At 41.7% G+C, this 22765-nt stretch overlaps 1 protein-coding gene across 2 annotated transcripts in view; it reads right to left on the bottom strand.

Annotated features, from left to right (window-relative positions):
• Nucleotides 1-22765, bottom strand: part of LOC122557914 (erbin-like) — a 183357-nt gene that overhangs the window by 31221 nt on the left and 129371 nt on the right. For both annotated transcript variants that reach the window (XM_043706137.1, XM_043706127.1), the window contains one exon: nt 13653-13709. In XM_043706137.1, the coding sequence (XP_043562072.1) occupies nt 13653-13709 (57 nt within the window). The remainder of the gene's footprint in view (nt 1-13652; nt 13710-22765) is intronic.

The raw sequence follows: 22765 nt of genomic DNA, 5'->3' as shown, positions 1-22765 counted from the left end.
CCCTCCACCACCACCCTCTGTCTTCTACCTTTGAGCCAGTTCTGTATCCAAATGGCTAGTTCTCCCTGTATTCCATGAGATCTAACCTTGCTAAACAATCTCCCATGGGGAACCTTGTCGAACGCCTTACTGAAGTCCATATAGATCACATCTACTGCTCTGACTTGTTCAGAAATATTTTTCATCCACGATAGAGTAGAGGTTATGGGCACCAGATGGAAAAGTGGAGGTACGGGCCAATAAGATCACTCTATGGTCTTACTAAATGGTAAATATTTTTTATCGACCTGTTCAGATAGGTTACTACATGCCTCTGGAGCAGGTGGGACTTGAACCGGGTCTCCTGGCGTAGAGATACAGATGCTATGACTTTTCAAGAGAACCCTCTTTTATTGAATGGTGAAGCAGGAGCCAAATGGGCTAGATCTGGTCTAATTTCCAAAACAATGTTGATCATGGCAACTTTAGAATATGAAAGGCTTGAACATGGGAAGGATCAATACTGATATCAATTGGGGACACATTACTCAAATATCTTTTGTTTTTTTTATTTTTGATGCACTTCTCTTTTCAGTTAACATAACTTCAAAAGTAGCCAAGGTCTAATGTTTTTATTATTTTGTTATGCACCAAGTCAGTAGGAATGCTCACAGAAAGCTAATTCCCACGTTAAGACTTTTGCCAGTTATGTGGGTTACTACGACTAGGTGAGTGCTTAAAGCTAAAATCTTTTTTTGTTTTGAAATATACTGTAACTTAAGCAAAGCAATATAATCTAACCAAATCTGCTGACTTAGCTTGTACTTCTGGCTAATGATATTAATTAAGCTTGATTTGCAACTCAGTGCATCATATGGTCATGGGGTGTATTATTAGAGAGATCATGGTTGTTGCCTGTGCTCTTTCCAGTGATATTTATCCAGAGAACTACTACTCTAAGCACTTGGAACACACTCTGAAAGTTTAGTTCAGAACAAGTCTCTGCTTGTTTGAAAACCTACTTTCACACAAAGCACCAGAACAAAAATGGCAAGCAGGCTGAATCAAAGAAAATATTTCATCTTAATTGTTTCTGGAAATAAAGTCATTGGAAAATCACTACAGTCCTTGCAGGACTATAGAGTGCTCTTTGAATAGTGAGATGACAGTCAAAAAGTGTGCTGCTGGAAAAGCACAACCGGTCAGGAAGCATCTGAGGAGCAGGAGAGTCAATGTTTCAATCATAAGTTCTTCAACAGGAAGAACTGATTTCTGATGAAAAGCTTATGCTTGAAATGTCGACTCTGCTGCTCTGCGGATGCTCCCCGAATTGCTTTTCCAGCGCGACACGTTTTGACTCTCAATTCCAGCACCTGCAGTTTCCACTTCTCCTGGACAACTGATGACGGTTTAACCTGAGGGTCACCACACCTCAGATGAGGGAAGAGTTTGAGAAGATAGGACCTTCACATCAAACTTAACTGGTACAGGAATTGAACCCATGCTGTCGATGTCACTGCAACACACAAACCAGCTCACCACTCAACTGAGCTTTTCTTTCCTGAAAATATCGGAAGCTCCAAGGTCATGTTTCAACCCACCCAACAGAACATTCATGGGCTCATATAGAGTCACAGAAACTTACAGCATGGAAACAGATCCTTTGGTCCAACTTGTCCACATCGACTAGATACCCTAAATTAATCTAATGCCATTTGACAGCACTTGGTCCATATCCCTTCCTATTTATATATCCATCTAGGTGCCTTTTACATGTATTTGTACCAGCCTCTACCACTTCCCCCGGCAGCTCATTCCATACATGTACCACCCTTTGCATGAAAAAGTTGCCCCTTAGGTGTCTTTTAAATCTTTCCCCTCTCACCAATGTCCTCTCGTACTGGACTCCCCCAGCCCCAGGGAAAGTACCTCATCTATTTACCTTATCCATGCCCCTCATGACTTTATAAACCTCTATAAGGTCACCCCTCAGCCTCTGACCCTCCAGAGAAAACAGCCCTAGCCACTCAGCCTCTTCAAATAGCTCGAACCCTAGCATTGCATTAAGTGGAAAGGCTGAATGCCAGCACTGTATGTTAAAAACTTTATGTTTGGAAGTAAGCAAACTTTTGAAATGAGCACCTTACCACGTAGAAATATAACATTTTAAATAATAATGAATAAAACCCAAAAGAACTACAGATGCTGGAAATCAAGATCTGTCGGCAACTGTGGAGAGAAATCAGAGTTAACGTTTCAGGTCCAGTGACCCTTCCTCAGAACTGATGGTAACTAGTGGCCAATATTTTCTTAACTTCCATCAGAAGTGAAATGTTAACTCTAATTTCTCTTCACAGGTGCTGCCAGACCTGCTGAGCTTTTCCAACAATTTCTGTTTCTGCAAACAATAATGAATATGATTATTAAACAAATTAACCAAGTAAATTATGCACAAAAAATGATTTAAGATATTCATTTCACGAAATTTTGGAATTATTGGCAGAAATTCTGAATTTCAACAATGGGGTATAATAGAAGAACCTCGATTATCCAAACGCCTTGGGTGAGGAGCATTCGAGTCGGACAATCGAATGTTTGGATAATCAAACGCCAAATAACACAGTTTAGCTAAGCATCAGGACCTTGCAATCTTGTCCGGATAATCCGAAAATGATATTTTGCAGCAGAGAGCGGCGCGAGCTGGGCGGAAGTGAAGTCGGAGTGCAAAGCCGGTCAGGAAGGTAAGTGATTGTTATTTAAGAACTTATCTCGACGCCAACGGTCTTTTTGCAGCAGAGAGCGGTGGGAGCTGGACGCAAGTGAAGTTGGAGCGCAAAGCCAGTCGGGAAGGTAAGTAATTGTTATTTGAGTGGAGAAGGAACCTGAGACACGACAAGTGTAGTGTCTCCCACCCTCCTCTAACCTAAAAAAAAGGTAAGCTACTTGGTGCTCTTGTTTTGGAGACTAAGTGCAGAGTTATGGCAGTGTAGGCAGTGGAATATCCCTCCTGCAGGATGTTTGAGGTAGGGGTGACCACCGATGCTCCTGCTGACTTCATCTGCAGGAAGTGCAGCCAGCTCCAGCTCCTCACAGACCGCGTTAGGGAACTGGAAGTGGAGTTGGATGAACTGAGGATTATTCGAGACACAGAGGGTGATAGATGGAAGCTACAAGGACATGGTTACGCCAGAGAACAGAGGTAGCTGGGTAACAGTTAGAGGTGGGAAGGGGAGAAAGCAGGCAGTGCAGGGATCCCCTGTGGTCGTTCCCCTCAACAAGAAGTATACTGCTTTGGATACTGTTGGGTGGGACGGCCTAGCAGGGGTAAGCTGCAGTGACCGGGTCTCTGGCACGAGGTCCAGCTCTAAGACTCAGAAAGGAAAGGGGGAGAGGAGGAGAGCGCTAGTTATAGGAGACTCTATAGTTAGAGGGACAGACAGGTGGTTCTGTGGACATGGGCGAGACTCTCGGATGGTTTGTTGCCTCCCGGGTGCCAGGGTCTGAGACGTCTCGGACCGTGTCTTCAGAATCCTTAAGGGGGAGGGTGTGCAGCCAGAAGTCGTGGTGCACATTGGTACCAACGACATAGGGAGCAAGAGGGGTGGGAAGGTCATTCAGGAGCTCAGGGAGTTAGGCTGGGAGCTAAAAGCTAGGACGGACAGAGTTGTCATCTCTGGGTTGTTGCCGGTGCCACCTGACAGTGAGGCAACGAATAGGGAGAGAGTGCAGTTGAACAGGTGGCTGCAAGGATGGTGTAGGAGAGAGGGCTTCAGGTATTTGGACAATTGGACTGCATTCTGGGGAAGGTGGGACCTGTACAAGCAGGACGGGTTGCACCTGAACCAGAAGGGCACCAATATCCTGGGAGGTAGGTTTGCTAGCACTCTTCGGGGGGGTTTAAACTAATTTGGCAGGGGGATGGGATCCGAACTTGTAGTCCAGCAAGTAGGCTAGCTGTTTTTCAGGATGCCCAAGAAAGTAGGGAGGCTGTGGAGAAAGTAGTACTGACAGGGAATACTTGCGGACACAGATGGGTTCAAGTATGTATACTTCAACGCAAGGAGTATCAGAAATAAGGTGGGTGAACTTAAGGCGTGGATTGGTACTTGGGACTACGATGTTGTGGCCATCACGGAAACATGGATAGAAGAGGGACAGGAATGGTTTTTGGAGGTTCCTGGTTACAGGTGTTTCAGTAAGATTAGGGAGCGTGGTAAAAAAGGACGGGGTGTGGCGTTGCTAATTAGAAATGGTATAATGGCAGCAGAAAGGTAGTTCGAGGGGGATCTGCCTTTGGAGGTAGTATGGGCTGAAGTCAGAAATAGGAAAGGAGCAGTCACCTTGTTGGGTGTTTACTATAGGCCCCCCAATAGCAGCAGAGATGTGGAGAAACAGATTGGGGAAACAGATTTTGGAAAGGTGCAGAAGCCACAGGGTAGTAGTCATGGGCAATTTCAACTTCCCAAATATTGATTGGAAGCTCTTTAGATCAAGGAGATTGGATGGGGCGGTGTTTGTGCAGTGTATCCAGGAAGCTTTTCTAACTCAGTATGTAGATTGTCCGACCAGAGGGGAGGCCATATTGGATTTGGTACTCGGTAACGAACCAGGACAAGTTATGGGCTTGTTAGTGGGTGATGGTGATGGTGATCACAATTCTGTGACTTTCACCTTGGTTATGGAGAGAGATAGGTGCGTGCAATAAAGTAGGTTTTACAATTGGGGCGGGGGAAGGGTAAATATGATGCTGCAAGACAGGATCTGAGGAGCATAAGTTGGGAGCATAGGCTGTCAGGGAAGGATGTCATTGAAATGTGGAACTTTTTCAAGGAACAGCTATGACATGTCCTTGATATGTATGTACCTGTCAGGCAGGAAAGAGATGGTCCTGTGAGGGAACCTTGGTTGACAAGGGAGGTTGAATATCCAGTAAAGAGGAAGAAGGAGGCTTACATAAAGCTGAGGAAACAAGGTTCAGACAGAGCGTTGGAGGGATACAGGATAGCCAGGAGGGAGCTGAAGAAAGGGATCAGGAGAGCTAAGAGAGGGCATGAAAAATCTTTGGTGGATAGGATCAAGGATAACCCCAAGGTATTTTATGCGTATGTGAGAAACATAAGAATGACGAGAACGAGGGTAGGTCCGATCAAGGACAGTAGTGGGAGACTGTGTATTGAGTCGGAAGAGATAGGAGAGGTCTTGAATGAGTACTTTTCTTCAGTATTTACAAATGAGAGGGACCGTATTGTTGAAGAGGAGAATATGAAACGGACTGGTAAGCTAGAGGAGATACTTGTTAGGAAGGAAGATGTGTTGGGCATTTGGAAAAACTTGAAGATAGACGAGTCCCCCACGAACTGACGGGATATATCCTAGGATTATGTGGGAAGCAAGAGAGGAAATTGCAGAGCCGTTGGCAATGTCTTTTCGTCTTCACTGTCAACAGGGGTGGTACCAGGGGACTGGAGAATGGCGGATGTTGTGCCCCTGTTCAAAAAAGGGAATAGGGATAACCCCGGGAATTACAGGCCAGTTAGTCTTACTTCGGTGGTAGACAAAGTAATGGAAAGGATACTGAGGGATAGGATTTGAGTATCTGGAAAGACACTGCTTGATTAGGGACAGCCAGCACGGATTTGAGGGGGGTAGGTCTTGCTTTACAAGTCTTATTGAATTCTTTGAGGAGGTGACCAAGCATGTGGATGAGGGTACAGAAGTGGATGTAGTGTACATTGATTTTAGTAAGGCATTTGATAAGGTTCCCCATGGTAGGCTTATGCGGAAAGTCAGGAGGCATGGGATAGTGGGAAATTTGGCCAGTTGGATAGAGAACTGGCAAACCGGTCGAAGTCAGAGAGTGGTGGTAGATGGTAAATATTCAGCCTGGCGCACAGTTACAAGTGGAGTTCTGCAGGGATCAGTTCTGGGTCCTCTGCTGTTTGTAATTTTTATTAATGACTTGGAAGAGGGAGTCGAAGGGTGGGTCAGTAAATTTGCAGACGATACGAAGATTGGTGGAGTTGTGGATAGTGAGGAAGGAGGATGTTGCCTGGAATGGAGAATAGGTCGTACGAGGATAGGTTGAGAGTGCTAGGCCTTTTCTCATTGGAACGGCGAAGGATGAGGGGTGACTTGATCGAGGTTTATAAGATGATCAGAGGAATAGATAGAGTAGACAGTCAGAGACTTTTTCCCCGGGGTAAGACAGAGTGTTACAAGGGGACATAAATTTAAGGTGAAGAGTGGAAAGAATAGGGGAGATGTCGGGGTAGGTTCTTTACCCAGAGAGTGCTGGGGGTATGGAATGCGCTGCCTGTGGGAGTGGCAGAGTCAGAATCATTGGTGACCTTTAAGCGGCAATTGGATAGGTACATGGATAGGTGCTTAAGCTAGGACAAATGTTCGGCACAACATCGTGGGCCGAAGGGCATGTTCTGTACTGTATTGTTCTCTGTTCTATAATCGAATGCCAGATAATTGAGGTTCCACTGTAGCAACAAAGTGGTGATGTTTAGAGGCTAATTTAGAGGCTTTAATTAATTATGTGGAGACAGAAGTACAAATCTCTACATGATTGCTGGAAAATTTAAACGTAATGAACAAAATCTGGAATAAACGGCTCTCATCATTAAGCATGTCTGTGAAAGTGCTGTATTTTCCTAAAAATACATTTGGCTCACCACCGTGCTTTAGGGAAAGAAATCTGCCATCCTTATCCAATGTAGTTTTACAGTTAACTCCAGACCTACAGCAATGTGGCTGGTTTTGAACTATTCTCTCTAAAGGCTTAAGGAGTCATTCTGCTTTGTTCATGAAAATGGCTCACGACCACCACCACCACCTTCTCAATGGTAATAGAAATGGACAGCAAATTCAGACCTTACCAGAGACACATGTGAATGAGCAAGAAAAAACACAGATCCATTAAAACAGATCAAAGCATGTCAGGCTGATTCAGAAACATAATGCTAAATGCCAGAGATGGGGCATTGCTCAGTTATTCTTATTGTGCTTGGAAATTAATCAAGGCAAAGAAAAGGATTCAAGGACTAAAGCTGACATTACAGAGTGAAAGAAAGAAGCTGCAGGCATTTTTCTTTTCCAATGATAGCAGTTCTTAAAGCCAGTTGCACTCACTTTGTGTTTTTCTTCATTTGATAGATTAGATTACTTACAGTGTGGAAACAGGCCCTTCGGCCCAACAAGTCCACACCGACCTGCTGAAGCGCAACCCACCCATATCCCTACATTTACCCCTTTCACCTAACACTACGGGCAATTTAACATGGCCAATTCACCTGACCCGCACATCTTTGTGACTGTGGGAGGAAACCGGAGCACCAGGAGGAAACCCACGCAGACACGGGGACACGGTTGACGCAGACACGGGGAGAATGTGCAAACTCCACACAGTCAGTCGCCTGAGTCGGGAATTGAACCCGGGTCTCTGGCGCTGTGAGGCAGCAGTGCTAACCACTGTGCCACCGTGCCGCCCTCAGGGAGGGACATCTACTATATTAAATATGATTCCAGGTCCAAAACATGAATCTCAACTACCCTCTGAAGTGGCCTAGTTAAGTAACTCAGTTGCACAGCTATTAAGGATGCGCAACAAATGCTGGCATTATGCTGTTATTAAAATAAACTAGAGTTCCGGTTTAATTCCGTGGTCACTATTCAGTCAACGTAAACATAAAGGCAATTAATGAAAATCTTGAATTTAGGGCAGGAAATGAAACAAGACCAACCATTCAGTACATCATCCAAGTAACTCTTAAAACCTATCTCAAAACTTTAAAGCAAAAAGGTGCAGTAGGTTAATAATAATCTGCTCACCTTTAGACTTGGGACCTAACACAGAAAAATAAGCCACTATAGAAAATGGAAAAGCTGGACATAAAAGCTTCTCTCTACTTGGAGGCAGGATGTGCCTGACTTGGGAGTAGTTAGTTCTCATACTATGTGTGAAGAGTCAACATGCTACATAATGAAGTACATATCAACAGAATTGAAATGCAAATTTTGTAAGGCGTTAAAAAGCACTTAAGTTAGAACACAATGCCAAGCAGCAGTAGAAGCAAGTGGAAAATAGCATTGAACAATCCAGATCTAAAGCCCTGTGCCATTGTGAATAACAATGAACAATTAATTGGAAAAGTCAACCAAACAAATATCCATCTTCAATAATGGGGGATCCCAGCATGTCGGTGGAATAGACATGGCTGAAGCAACTAGAAACACTCTCCAGCAGAAGTGCTGAGTGGATGATCTATCTCAGCCTCTTCCTGAGGTCCACAGTATCACCGAGGTCAGTCTTCAACCAACTGGATTCACTCCATGGGATATCAAGGTACAAGTTAGGACCATTTAACTGGGACTCCAACCACCATCAGTGCACTGTGGCAACTGAAAGTACCAGCTACAGAATTCACTGTACAAACAAACCAAGCTTATTGCCACAGCATCTTCCAAACTTGGAACCTTCATTATTTACAGAAAAAGGGCAACAGATGCATAGGAACACTAATTCTGCTAGTTCCCCTTTTAGACATGCACCGTTCTAACACAGAACTCTTATCATTCTTTTACTCTCACTCGGTGAAAACCGAGAATACTGTTCCAAACAATAGAGTGGATGTACCAACATAAGCTGGACTGCAACGTTTCAAAATTAGAATTTTTAGAATTAGAATTAAGACTCCCGACACTGTGGAAACAGGCCCTTTGGACCTACAAGTCCACATCAACCCCCTCAAAGAGTAACCCACCCAGATCCATCCCCCTATCCTACATTTGTCCCTGACTAATGTACCTAACCTACACACTCCTTATGGGCAAGTTAGCTTGATCAACTGCACATCTTTGGATTGTGGGAGGAAACCGGAGCACCCGGAGGAAACCCACGCAGACGGGGGAGAACGTGCAAAATCCACACAGACAGTTTCTCGAGGCTGGAATTGAACCCGGGTCCCTAGCACTGTGAGGCAGCAGCGCTAACCACTGAGCAACCATGCCACTCACCACTACTTTCACAAGGACAATATTTTTTTTAAAATTATGATACCGTTGAAATGTTTTACTCATTATATTTAGCTAGAAACTGATGAGTGAATCTATTGCCCCATCAAGGACATATCTCTACATTAAAATAGCATAAAATTTATTTCCAGCGCTCCAAAACTCTTCAAAGGAATTACATGAATTACTCGAGTAATCTTTTGACCGAGTGCGATATGCTGCTTGGGTTTCCACTTAGCCATTAAATTTTGGGTGCTTTTAACTATAGACATTTTCCTGCCAATCTACATTGAACATCCATGTTTACAATCTTGCAATGAGCTAAACAGTGATTAACTCGGTTAGATTTTGCACTTTTCTGGTCCATACTCAAACAGCGACATCAACAGCAAATGAGTGCAGCTGAGATGGAGTACAAACTTCTGGAGTTTGGATGGTGGGGAGTTAGGTGATGGGGAAGATGGTGTTTATTTATTTGTCTGCATTTGCTTTGCCCTTCCATTGTAAAGGGAACAGATAGATGTTTCCCTCCAGGATGGTATGATGCCTTGCAGGTGCTATGTCCCAGTGTCTCCACAGAATATTCTGTAGGGGGAGTGTGAATTGTCATTGCACATATAAATAGCAAAAACAAAGTTAATAAAAGGGATGAGGTCATGAAAGCAGAATACTGGGAATGAGGAAACAAATTAAAAAGTATGGTCTCAAAAGGCAGTGATCTCAGATTGCTAACAGTGCCACACTAGTCAGAGCGGAAATAGCAGGATATATCAGATTAATATGTAGCTGGGGAAATGGTGCAAAGGGAAGGGTTTCAGATTCCTGAGACACTGGTTCTGGGGAGGCAGGAATAGTACAAACTGAACAGGTTACATCTGGGCAAGACCAGGCCTGATGTCCTTGGGGAGCATTTTGGGAGAGTGGAAACTAAACTGGCAGGAGTATGGGAACCTAAACAGAGAAACACAGGCAAAAACAAAAGGCATAATTGGAAATAAGAGAAGTTCTTGGCATAAAATTCAAATCATAGTGCTAAATAATGTGAACAGGACTAAAAATGTTAAGACAGCAATACTTAAGGTTCTGTCTTAGCACATGCAGCACTCACAACAAAATGGATGAATTAGTTGATTGCAAATAGATATAAAATGGATGGGATATAGTTGGGATTAGGGAAAACGTGGCGACAGGGATGGAAACTGAATAGCCAAGAATAGTCAGATTTGAGGACAAAGAGGAAAGGAGTTGAGGTAGCATTGCTGGTTAATGAGGACTTCAGTGCAATAATAAGGAAAGATACTAGCTCTAGATGAGATGGAATTTGTATGCATAGATGTCATAATTAAATATCAAGGGGCAGAAAACAATAAAATAGCTCTGTATGGACCCCAAAATTGCAATGGCAATGTTTTGGAAAGCACAAAACATCAAATCTGAGCCACAAGCAATAAAAGGTACAGCTGTAATTATGGGTGACTTCAAGCTCCACATAGATTTGGGCAAATCAAATCAATAACAATGGCATATAGTAAGCAAGTCTGGAGTGTATAAGAGATGGCTTTCTAGATGAACATATTGGGGGATAAACTTGCTTCCTATATGCCATTGTTATTGATTTGATTTGCCCAATCTATGTGGAGCTTGAAGTCACCCATAATTACAGCTGTACTTTCTTTTGCTTGTGGCTCAGATTTGATGTTTTGTGCTTTCCAAAACATTGCCATTGCAGTTTTGGGGTCCATACAGAGCTATACTATTGTTTTCTGCCCCTTGATGTTTACTTATGACATCTATGCATACAAATTCCACCTCATCTAGAGTTAGTATCTTTCCTTATTATTACACTAAAGTCCTCTTTAACCAGCAATGCTACCCCAACTCCTTTCCTCTGTGTCCTAAAATCTGACTACTTTAGACTTCCTAGACTGGGTACTGTGTAATGGAAAAAGAATAATTGACAATCTAACTTTGTGAGGTCCCTTGGCGAAGAGTGACTATAATATGATGCAATTCCTCAATAAAGATGGAGAGTGACAGAGTTGATTTTGAAACTAGGGTCCTGAACCTAAAAAGAGGAAATGATGATGGTATGACATGTGAGCTGATTCTAGGGAATTGGGAAGTGTTACTTAAAAGGGATAATTTTGGACAGGCAATGGCAAGCGTTTTAAGAATGCATGGATGAATTGAAACAATTTTTCATTCCTGTCTGGCACAAAAACAAAAGGCATTAGGAAAGTGGGCCAGCAATGGCTAATGAAGGAAATAGAGATCAGATCCAAGGGAGCGGCATACAAATTAACCAGAAGAAGCAGGCTTGAAGATTGGGAGTAATTTAGATTTCAGCAAAGGAGGACAAAGGGATTGATTAAGAGAGGGAAAATACAGTAGGAGAGAAAGATTGTGGGGAACATACTTCGAGGTTTGTGAAGAGAAACAGATTGGTGAAGACAAGCATGGGCCCCCTTACAAACAGTAATAGGGGAAGTTATGAAAGGAAAATAAAGAGAAAAGTTAATTGAATGCATATCTTGGTCCTGTTTTCACAAATGAGAACACAAATAACACTCCAAAAATATTGGGTAACACATGGTCAAGTGAGGGAGAAGAACTGAAGGACATGAATATTAGTAGAGAAATGATGTTGGGCAAATTGATGGGATTAAAGGTCAGCAAATCCCCAGCGCCAACAATCTACATTCCAAAGTACTTAAGTGGTCCTAAAATACTAGACACATTCATGATCAGCTTCCAAGATAGCAGAGACACTGAAAGAGTTCCTCTGGATTGAAAGGTAGTTAACCCCACTATTCACAAAAAGAGTTAGAGAGGTAACAGGGAATTATAGAGCCCGACATCAATAGAAGGGAAAACACTAGGTTTCATTACAAAAGATGAAATAACAGAGTCTATTGCTTAACAGCCAAGCTTTCAACAATGTGAAATACAGTGACAAGATCAGACAGAGTCAGTATGGATTAATGAAATGGAAATCATTCTTAACAAATCTATTGGAATTTTGAGAGAATGTCCTGCCTAGAATTGATTGGGGGAATCGTTACATGCAATTTATTTACACTTCCAGAAGGCATTTGATAAGGTCCCAAATAAGAGATCAGAATGTTAAATTAAAGCATATAGGATCGGGGTAGTGTATTGACTTGGGGGAGAACTGGCTGGCAGACAGGAAACAAAGTCTAGGGAAAAAAAAAATCATTTCCTGAGTGGCAGCCAGTGACCAGTGGGGTACCTCAGGGATTAGTGTGAGGGCCTCAGCTAGTTACAACATATATTAATAATTAAGATCAAGGAACTAAATGTTGCATCTCCAAGTTTACAGGCAACATCAAACTGAGTGGGTGAGCTGTGAGGAGGATGCAGAGATGTTTCAGTGTAATTTTGACGAGTTGAGTGAGTGGGCAAATGCATGGCAAGTGAAGTATAATATGGACAAATGTAAAATTATCTACTTTGGGAATAAAATCAGGAAGGAAGATTAGGATCTGAATAGTGATCGATTGGGAAAGAGGGAGGTGCATTAAGACTTGGGTGTCCGGGGAGAAAGTGAATATTATAGATGCTGGAGAGTCCGAGTCGAGTCGAACAGGGTGGTGCTGGAGAAGCAAAGCAGGTCAGGCAGCTGCCTGAACCTGCTGTGCTTTTCCAGCGCCACACTTGTCCTGATACATTAGTCACAGAAAGCAAGCATGTAGGTTCAACAGGTGGTTAGGGCAGCAAATGGTATGATAGCTTTCATAGTGAAAGAATTTGAGTACAGGCAAGAATTCAAGTAAGGGCCTTGGTGAGACCACACCTGGGATTAGTGTGCTATGCTGATGTCCTTATTGAAGGAAGGATATTCTGGCTATGGAGAGAGTGTAACTGAGATTTACCAGACTGATTTCTGGATGACAGAACTGACAGAAGAAGAAAAACAGGATCTGTTAGAACCATATTCACTGGAGTTAAGAAGAATGTGGGTGGACTCTCACAGAAACCTTTAAAATTCTAACAGGACTACAGAGGGTAAACATTGGAAGAATATTCCTAATGACTGGGGAGGCCAGATTAGGAATCACAGTCCAAAGGATAGGGAATTTAGCACTGAGATGAGGAGAAATTTCTTTACCAAGAATGGTGAGCAAGTGGAATTTCGACTGCAGAAAGCAGTTAGGCCAAAACATTAAAATGTTTTCCAGAAGGAGTTCGAAATTGTATTTCGGGCTAAAGGAATCAAACGGTTTGAGGTGATGGCAGGAACAGGGTACTGAGTTGGATGATCAGTCTTGGTCATATTGAATGAGAGAGCAACTCGAAAAGACCAAATATCCTACTCCTGCTCCAATTTCCTTCGACTGCAGGAATTGTAGAAGTTACAAGCCTATCAGACGCAAACAGCTGCAATAGCAAATAAAGATTGTGGAATTGCAAATTCTGCTGCCAAGCACCACTGAAATATTTCCTCCCAGACAGTTCTCTTCATGAGGCTACCAGTGAACAACTCAGAACTCCATAAACAGATGGTAACCAAAGATGGAGAAGTAATTAGGTTTTTAAAAACTGCTAATGATGATTTGAAATGAACTAATAAAAGATGAAATTTAGATGAAAGGAATGAAATAACAAACTGATATTAAATACTGAAATGCTCTTACTTTGGCAACATTTTCAGCTGATTTTCTCGTAGCTCTAATATTTGCAATTTGGTCAATCTGAAAAATAAGATAGAAAACAATCAAACATACAAGTAGTATAGCTCTTATTAATGAACAACATTCAGTTAGGTCGCACCTTTTCCATACAATTTCTCCAAAGCCCTTCAGAAACAAGGGATTGCAAGCTCATTGGCCTTTACAAATTCAGAGTAGCACAAGACACTGGAACACATGCAGTAGAAAAGGAGAGCCCTTAGAGATGGAGTTGTTAGGGTTTGTCGTAGAATTTCAAACTTTCTGTTGTGGAAGATGACAAAGGCAAAATACATTTGGGCAAATTGAAATCAAAGAGATGGAGAATCAAAGACTTGTCAGAAAGCACTGGAATAGTTTAAATGGTGGTGATGAAGGCAGGTAGAACAGTGATAGTGGGGATGCAGGAAGAGCAGCATGGACAGAAGTAGGAGAAAAGCCAATCAAAGCATAAAAGTGAAAGTTATGTGTTCTTGACAACAGACAGGATGTGATGTGTCATTTAATGCTCCTTCTGGAGTTTCATCAGATGATAAGATTGAAAGTAGCTGTTCTGCATGAGCAAACGATCAGAGAAGTCAAGAGGCAGTGAACAGCACTTTTAGTTGAAGCCAAATGATGTGCCTTTGTCCTTCACAATTTTAAACTAAAAGCTGCAATACGGGAGGGAGAACAGACATGGGATGCACACGTTCTGTTCAGACGGAGAAAAACATGCAAAAGGCAACAGCACAAAACTAGATGGCGCAACAAGTACAGTGTAATGTCAACCACATTGTGCAGCAAAGTGGGTGGTACAGAAAACTGGGATCATCAGAACGAAAGAGCTCATTCATCATGATTTCAGGCCAGCTGAAAGAATAAACTAAATTGAAGGAATTCAAACAGCAAGTTTCAGGGCAAATGGACACAGTTCAGAGGGAACATATTTGAAAGTTTGAATAAACATAATGGAGGCCTCAAAAAGAGGAGTGTCGTTAGGTCGGAGGGCAAATGGGTCAAACTTGTTTTATTTTGAGGAGGAGGGTTGGGGGGATGGAAAGTGAAGATGTGATCCTGGCAGTTTTGAAAGTGATGGGATTGATGCGAACTGGCAAATAGAATATATTGCATCATTCAAAATTCATATTCCAACCAAATCTAAGTTTTAAGGATGTGGCGGGCAGAGAAAAAGGATGAAATGTTGAGTTCATACTTCTGGTTGACGGCAGTTGTGAAAAGAATTTTAAGGAATATGTTTTTGGAACAAGAAAGATGTTCCTGCCACTGAAGATGTTCAGCATTGGCAGGTTGCAAGGTACAGATCCAGTTCACTGTGAAATAAGGACAACAACAAAAAAAAAAGGGGGGAAACAGTCAAATTGAAAACAGTTGAGTGGGGAGGGTATACTGTGAACAGGAGGAGCATATCACCAAAGAGACGAGATTGCAAAATTATTGTGTACGCTGAGTGGGAGATTTACAGGGTGAATAGTCATGAGCGCCTCATTTTCAGTGTCTGAAATGAGGCAATCTCTGGGGTAAAGCACCACTTGCATAAATGATAAACATGTTGCTGCAATATCACCATTAATGGACATATGGGAACGTCAGACAAAAGACTGCCAACTGTTCCACGTAGCCTCCTCTGTATGCTTCACAAAGTAGACTCCTTGCCCGAGGTGCTAGATGAAGCAGTAGTGAAGTGATAGCATCATTGGAGTAGTAATCCAAAAGCCCAAACTAATACTCAAAAGATGCACTTCAAAGTCCACCATGGAATTTAAACTCAATTAATACATCTGGGAATTAGAGGCCCATCTGTTTTACTATTCTTCTTTTGAGAAATAAATCTGTCATTACTGCTTAGTGATCCCAACATACAACTCCAGACCCACAGCAATGCAACAGTCTCTCCACTGTCCCCTGAAACAGTCCAACAAGCCATTCTGTTCAATGGCAATTAAAGACAGGCAACAAATGCAGGCTTTATCACAACAACCAAATCTCATGAAAGAATAAAGAGAAACAATGTCATGTAGACTCCTGAGAAATGCATCCTGATCAAAAGCACAGACTGATTGGGGAAGGGGGGGCATAATTCTGAAAACAGAGCAAAGAAAATAGATCCCAACTATTTGCATATGATTTCACAGAATATAATCTAGAATAGCAATAGCCTTGTCAAAACATGAAGATTTCAATGTAAGGATATACACTAGGAGTTTAATACAACTCTGGGAGAGGTTTACAACATCTTCAGTTGTCACTAGAAACAATGTATCAATTGTAACAGTAAATATCTGATAGCTCACTATCCAATGGCCACAAGATTGAAAACTATATTGAAAGCAATGAAGTGCAAGCAATGTGGAAAAATTGACTATTTTGAGATTTAATAATAAATATACTACTTTCACACCCATTTCCCACTTACATGGAGGGGAGGTCCAGCTTTTTCAAATGAGGTAGGACAACAGATAAGTTTATTATAGATAATCAACAACTCATTCTAACAAACGAGGAGGATCAGGGACAAATAATAGTCAAGCCAAAGAATGATATTCATACTGTTAAATAAACAAGTTTCCTTGATAAATAAGTTGCCATGCGATAAAAGATAATAAAATTGTGCATTTTTATGACATAAGCATTAATATACTGATGAAGCATGGATTAACTATTATCAACGCCACAAAGGCAAGTATAAACTCTGCAAACAACCTCTTAAACTTTCTATTTTTAGCACCTTTACAGTCGAGACTAAATGTCACATCTGCGTACTACTGTAAATATCAGGTCACTGAGCTAGCTCTTTCTTAGGACACGTACTCTGATAAGAGTTACAAAATTGTTTACTTGTACTGAACCCTTACAGAGTTATCATAGCTATTATTAACATCTCAAAGTGGAATATGCTTTATCAGACAGCATAGTGTTGAATTAAACAATGTAACTACACCAGACAGATGAAAAGTCATAAGATAATTTTGCCAGACAAGTGACAAGTCTTTATCCTATTTTACTGATATGAAGCTGTTTTGGGGAGGGGGAGGAAGAGATCACACAGAACAACTTAGAGACCATTTTATGCAAAACAATCTTGTCACAGCCTGAATTGTACATTTTTACTCCTATGGCACACTGTCCCTTTAACCAACCTGTTTTCACGCAGCATACCAAAATCATAATCACGATACTCTGACTATTGTATTTTGTTAAACAAAAAACAAACTTGGAATAAAATGTTGGTGTCAATAAGTGACCATGTGGTTCTCATGAAAACCTATTGGTCCTAGCAGTCCAAACTGGTATTTGGCTGACCAGTTATCTACACTCTAATATGAACTAGCTGGTAACAGAGTTGCAGCAAACTGTTGCTGTAAAGAACAAGAATAAAAACAAGGGGACTCCTGAGCTGTGATCGACATATCCCATCAGCCAGAACAAAGGTCAATTCCTCCCCAGGATTTATAGATTGGTTCCAAAGTCTAGGAAATCTGTTGTGCACAATACTCATATTTTCAGAACTAGCCACACCCAAATTCCTCTCTCCCATTATCATTCCTCACTACAACAGAATTAAAAATTCAACAGCAGAGGGAGGATGAGGAATGAAAGGAAACTAGTGTTATTAAGAAGGATGTGTTGGGGAGAATTAGTGGAACTGAATGCTGACAAAACCCTGAGTTTCTATGGGCATAGTGGATATATTGGCCATCATCTTCTAAACATCTCCAGTTTCTGGAATGGTTCTTGCAGACTGAAAAGTAACAAATATCACACTATTATTTCTGGAAGAAGGGATGGAGAGAGAAAATGGGTAACGACAGACCGGATAGCCTTTCAGTAGGCAGGAAAATGGCAGAATTTATTATAAAGGATTTGAAAAATGGATACTTAAATAATAATCACCTGTCACGACATGGGGTAACCCCCCCGCTAATTTAAACCTGTAACACAAAAGATTCACCCTGCGCAGTAACCTGTGAAAATTCGATAGCCAAGAACTATCCCAAAGGTCACTATTTAAAATTAAAATTAACAACTTTATTTCTTAAAGTATAACAGAATAATTACCCAATAACTATTTACAACTAGTTTCTCGAACTCATCCTTTACCTTCCCCTTCTACAATACTAGTCCAATAAAACCACCATGGTGACGTGCCTTCTTGAATCATTGTAGTCTATCTGGTGTAGATAATCCCACAATGCTGTTTGAAATGGAGTTCTAGGATTCTGACCCAGTGACACTGAAGAAGCAGCGATATATTTCTGGGTCAGGATGATGGATAGATTACAGTAATATACAGCTTGCGTCCCAGTGTGACTTCTACCCTTGCCCTTCTAGAGGGCAGTTTGCTGGGTATGGAAATGAGAACCAAATGTAATATTTCCAAGTTCATAGATGAGAGACAAAGCTAAGTGGGAATATACAGTTTTAACAGGACTCAGGTGGACAAAGTGACTTGGATTTGGAATACAATCTGAATAAGTTTGACATTATCCACTTTTGATAGGAGGAACAAATGTGCAGAACATTTCTGAAATGTGAAATAAGGCAGGGGAAATGGGGCCTGTGGTTTCTAGCAATTTGAAGAATGAAATGTGATCTCATCAAAACCTACAAAATACTTCAAGGGATACACAGGGTAAATACAATTAAAATGTCCTACCTATATGGAAGTCTATAACCAAGGGGCACAATTTCAGGATATCAGGGATGTAATGGAGGGCCCTAATGAGGTGAAATGGTTTCGGCAATGAATCTTTGGAATTCTCTACCCCAGATGGCTGAGAATGTTCAGTCATAGAGTTTTATGGTATGGAAACAGATCCATCAGTCCAACCAGTCCATGCCGAACATAATCCCAAACGAAATTAGTCTCACCTGCCTGCTCCTGGCCCATATCCCTCCAAACCTTTCTATACATGTATCCATCCAAATATCTTTTAAATGTTGTAATTGTGACCACATTCACCACTTCCTCAGGAAGTTCATTCCACATGGAAACCACTCTGTGTGCAAAAGATTTGCCCCGATGCTTTTTAAAAATCTCTCTCCTCTCATCTTAAAAATGTGCCCCTTAGTCTTGAAATCCCCTATCCTAGGGAAAAGATACCAACCATTAACACTATATATATTCCTCCCATGACGCTATAACATTCAATAAGGCCACCTCTAAACCTCCTATGCTCCAGTGAAAACAGACCCAGCCAATGTAGCCAATCATCACAACTCAAACCTTCCATACCCAGCAACATCCTGGTATGTAAAAACTAAAAGAACTGCCAATGCTGTAAATCAAAAGCAAAAACAGAAGTTGCTGGGAAAGCTCAGCAGGTCTGGCGGCATCTGTGAAGAGAAAACAAAGTTAACATTTCAGATCCGGTGACCCTCTGTCAGTTCTGGGGAAGGGTTGCTGGACCTGAAACGTTAACTTTGATTTCTCTTCACAGATGCTGCCAGACCTGCTGAGCTTTTCCGGCAACTTCGGTTTTCCTTATTGTCGTCATTTAACATTCTGGTGAATCTCTTTTGAATCCTCTTCAGTTTAATTATATCCTTCCTATAACTGGGTGACCACAACTAGATACAGTATTCCAGGACAGGCCTCTCCAAATCTATCTTCAAAAAGGACAAACCAATGAAGGCAAGCATGCTAAATGCCTTTTTAACCACATTGGCTATATGTGACACAAACTTCAAAAGAATGATGTACCTGATCCCCGAGGGTCCCTTTGTTCTACAACACTACCCAAGGCCCTATCATTAATTGCATAAGTCCTACCCTTTATTTATTGTACCAAAGTGCATTACCTCACATTTATCCAGATTGAACGCTATAGGCCATTTTTCTAACCATTGACCCATTGGATCAAGACCGCTTTGTAATCTAAGAAAACATTCGTCACTGACTACTATGCACCAATTTTGGGGTCATCCATCAAGTTACTTATCTTGCCTTTATATTCTCATCTAAATCATTTATATAAATGACAAACAAGCACAGTATGTCTAAAGTAGAGATCTACGGATTTCTAAATACCAGTAACAGTAAAGAATATGGATGTATTGTGGAGAAAGGTATTGAAGTGGATGCCATGATCATACTGAATGATGGAGCAGTCTCAACAGACTGAATGGACTACTCCTGCTATGTTCAACTACACGTGCACAAAGGTGAACCACGCGGGTATGCACACTTCTGACTGCCTGGCAACTTCTGGTGAGATGGCACTTCAATGTTGAGGCTTGAGAGTCGTCAAGAAGCACAGTCAGCTACTCACAAAGTGATTGGAAGTCATTTTGACATGATCTCTCATTGGTGGGGACAGAGGTTCAGTTGGAACTGAACACATATGCCCCCACACTCAAGCTGTAAATGAAAACTTCAGCCTCAGTAATCTTAATTTCACAGTGCCACCCAGTGCGGAGATTTCACAATATGATGTCATTCCATAAAATCATGGCTCATCTGTCCCAGGCCTCAACTCCCTGATTGTGCCAGCTCCTCAGAGCTTTCAGCTCCCCAGTATTTCCAAAATCTAACTCATCTACAAATACTTTCAACAACCTAAGCTTCAGAAATCTCCAGGATAGCAAATTTGAACATTTACTACTGTCAGACAAGAAATTCATATGCATTTCAATTTCAATAATAGTCTCCTCTTCTGATCTGTTAAAGGCATAGGGCCAGTGTACTTTTGTTGTAATTATGCAGATACACAGAATCAGAGAATTTTAAGCCAATTTTGCCCATCAATAAAATAAATTGATTCAAGGGATGGCATTTTCCAGGGTTTCTTGAGCTGATTTTATTTCCTTTAAAGTTCATACATGTCCTAGTTATGGAATTTGGTAACTGGACCAAAGTGAAAATTAGTACAATTGCAGACAAAACATTCACTGTCATGCTCCAGAAGATCAGATCCAAGTGTAATTAAAAAAAAGAGTCTCATTACCCATTTGAAAGATCAAAAAAGTCAAGCCAGAGGAATGTCACAACATCAGGCCTTCTCTTCAGGTCAAATTCCAAATTTAGTCTTAATCATCTTCTTAAAATATTGTGCAATATTATGAGGTCACTTTATATTTAAGATGCCTGGGGGTCTTAAATTTTGATGAATTATGGAAAATCAATTTACTTCAGGTGTTTTTTTAAAAATTGATGTGGTTCAAATCTCAGTGAACGTTTGGAGCATTTTGTAAACAAGTCTTCTAGAAATCACATTGTAGTGGTTGTAATGAGGCCAGCCAGGTGGACTTCATGGAATACGAGTTCCCGATTGTACCAGGTTAAACTGCTCTGTTCAGGGAGTCCTGGCTGACAGATATAAACAGGAGTGTCAGGGGTTCTGTTCACTCCAGGAACCAGCTCTTGTGCTAGCTGGGTCAGTGTCATGTACTGTGCTCACGGAAATAAAAGGTGACTTGGTGACAGGATACCAGCCTCTGTGGAGTTATTTCAGTGGCATTGAAACAAAAGCGTGCTCCTGAAGAAATTCACTCAACAGTCATCTTTTGAATTGGGATAAGCATTTCTGGCATCATGCTTTTACTTGCTTGATCCTGAAGACTAGGCCCAGTATGTGGGAAGAATGCATTTTTTTTCCTGAGCAAATGACACTGGGGCAGATGAAAAGCAACAAGTAATTCTGCTGATGGTATGTGGGCCCATAGCTTTTTTGGTTATGAGAAGCCTAACTCTCTCTGAGGCACCAGATACTAAAACCTTTCATGAGTTGACAGATTTAGTTAGGGAATGTTACACACCAAACCTCCTAATTCTGAAGCGCTATCATTTTTAGTCAGTAATTTCAGAACCAGGAGAATCCAGATTGGGATTTTTGACTAGGTTAAGATGACAGAGGCATGTGACTTTGGTTTAATCCTTAGTGACTGCTGAGACCCCATTTGGTGTATGTGAATAGTGGTATAACCATGAAAAGCACCTACTAACTGAAGCCCAACTGGATTTCAAACAGGCACTACAACCAGCTTCTTAATTGGAAGTACAGCATATGACTTACAGGGTATTCCAATGGAAGTGGACACCCTTGGCAGCCCAACTGTGATTGGGGAACATCACTTGAGTGAAGGCAATTGCATAGCCTGACTCAGGACATATCCTGAACAGAGGGACTCTAGGTCAGCCAAGAGTAAAACCCTCAAAACAAAGCCAAGCCTGAGCCAAACAGGTAAAATTTTCAGTATCCAGGCTGGCAAACCATTGTAGTTGCTGCTGGTATGCAGACTCAAGACAGCAAAAGAATCCTACCAGATCCAAATGGAGTAGGAGATCTCAGGCTGTATCCTGGAGAGGGCCCACCCTGGAAAGTCCACCAATTTCTGGTTTAGAACACTAAAATTGCTCAGCAACATCCAACAGAACCAATCAAAATAAATGCCTGGTTAAATTCAGCAGTGGGCTCTAATTATAAGTGCATGCAATTGCAAGTTGGAACGCTGTCAAGGAGGTCAAGGATGCAAATGTGGAAGAGTCCATAACAATTTTGAATTTTTTGGACAAACCTGCACTCAACTGACAATACAGTCACAGAGTACAGCATGGAAACAGACCCTTCGGTCCAACCTGTCCATGCCGACCAGACATCTCAACTCAATCTAGTCCCACCTGCCAGCACACGGCCCGTATCCCTCCAACCCTTCCTATTCATATACCCATCCAAATGCCTCTTAAATGTTGCAATTGTACCAGTATCCACCACATCCTCTGGCAGCTCATTCCATACACATACCACCCTCTGCATGAAAAGGTTGCCCCTTAGGTCTCTTTTATATCTTTCCCCTCTCACCCGAAACCTATGCCCTCTAGTTCTAGACTCCCTGACCCCAAGGAAAACACTTTTCCTATTTATCCTATCCATGCCCCTCATAATTTTGTAAACCTCTATAAGGTCACCCTTCAGCCTCTGACACTCCAGGGAGAACAGCCCCAGCCTGTTCAGCCTCTCCCTGTAGCTCAGATCCTCCAACCCTGGCAACATCCTTGTAAATGTTTTCTGAACCCTTTCAAGTTTCACAACATCTTTCCAATAGGAAGGAGACCAGAATTGCACGCAATATTCCAACAG

This window comes from Chiloscyllium plagiosum, chromosome 2 (assembly GCF_004010195.1).
Source record: "Chiloscyllium plagiosum isolate BGI_BamShark_2017 chromosome 2, ASM401019v2, whole genome shotgun sequence".
Lineage (NCBI taxonomy): Eukaryota > Metazoa > Chordata > Chondrichthyes > Orectolobiformes > Hemiscylliidae > Chiloscyllium > Chiloscyllium plagiosum.
Note: the sequence above shows the minus strand (reverse complement) of the source record. Positions and strands in the feature narration are given on the sequence as shown.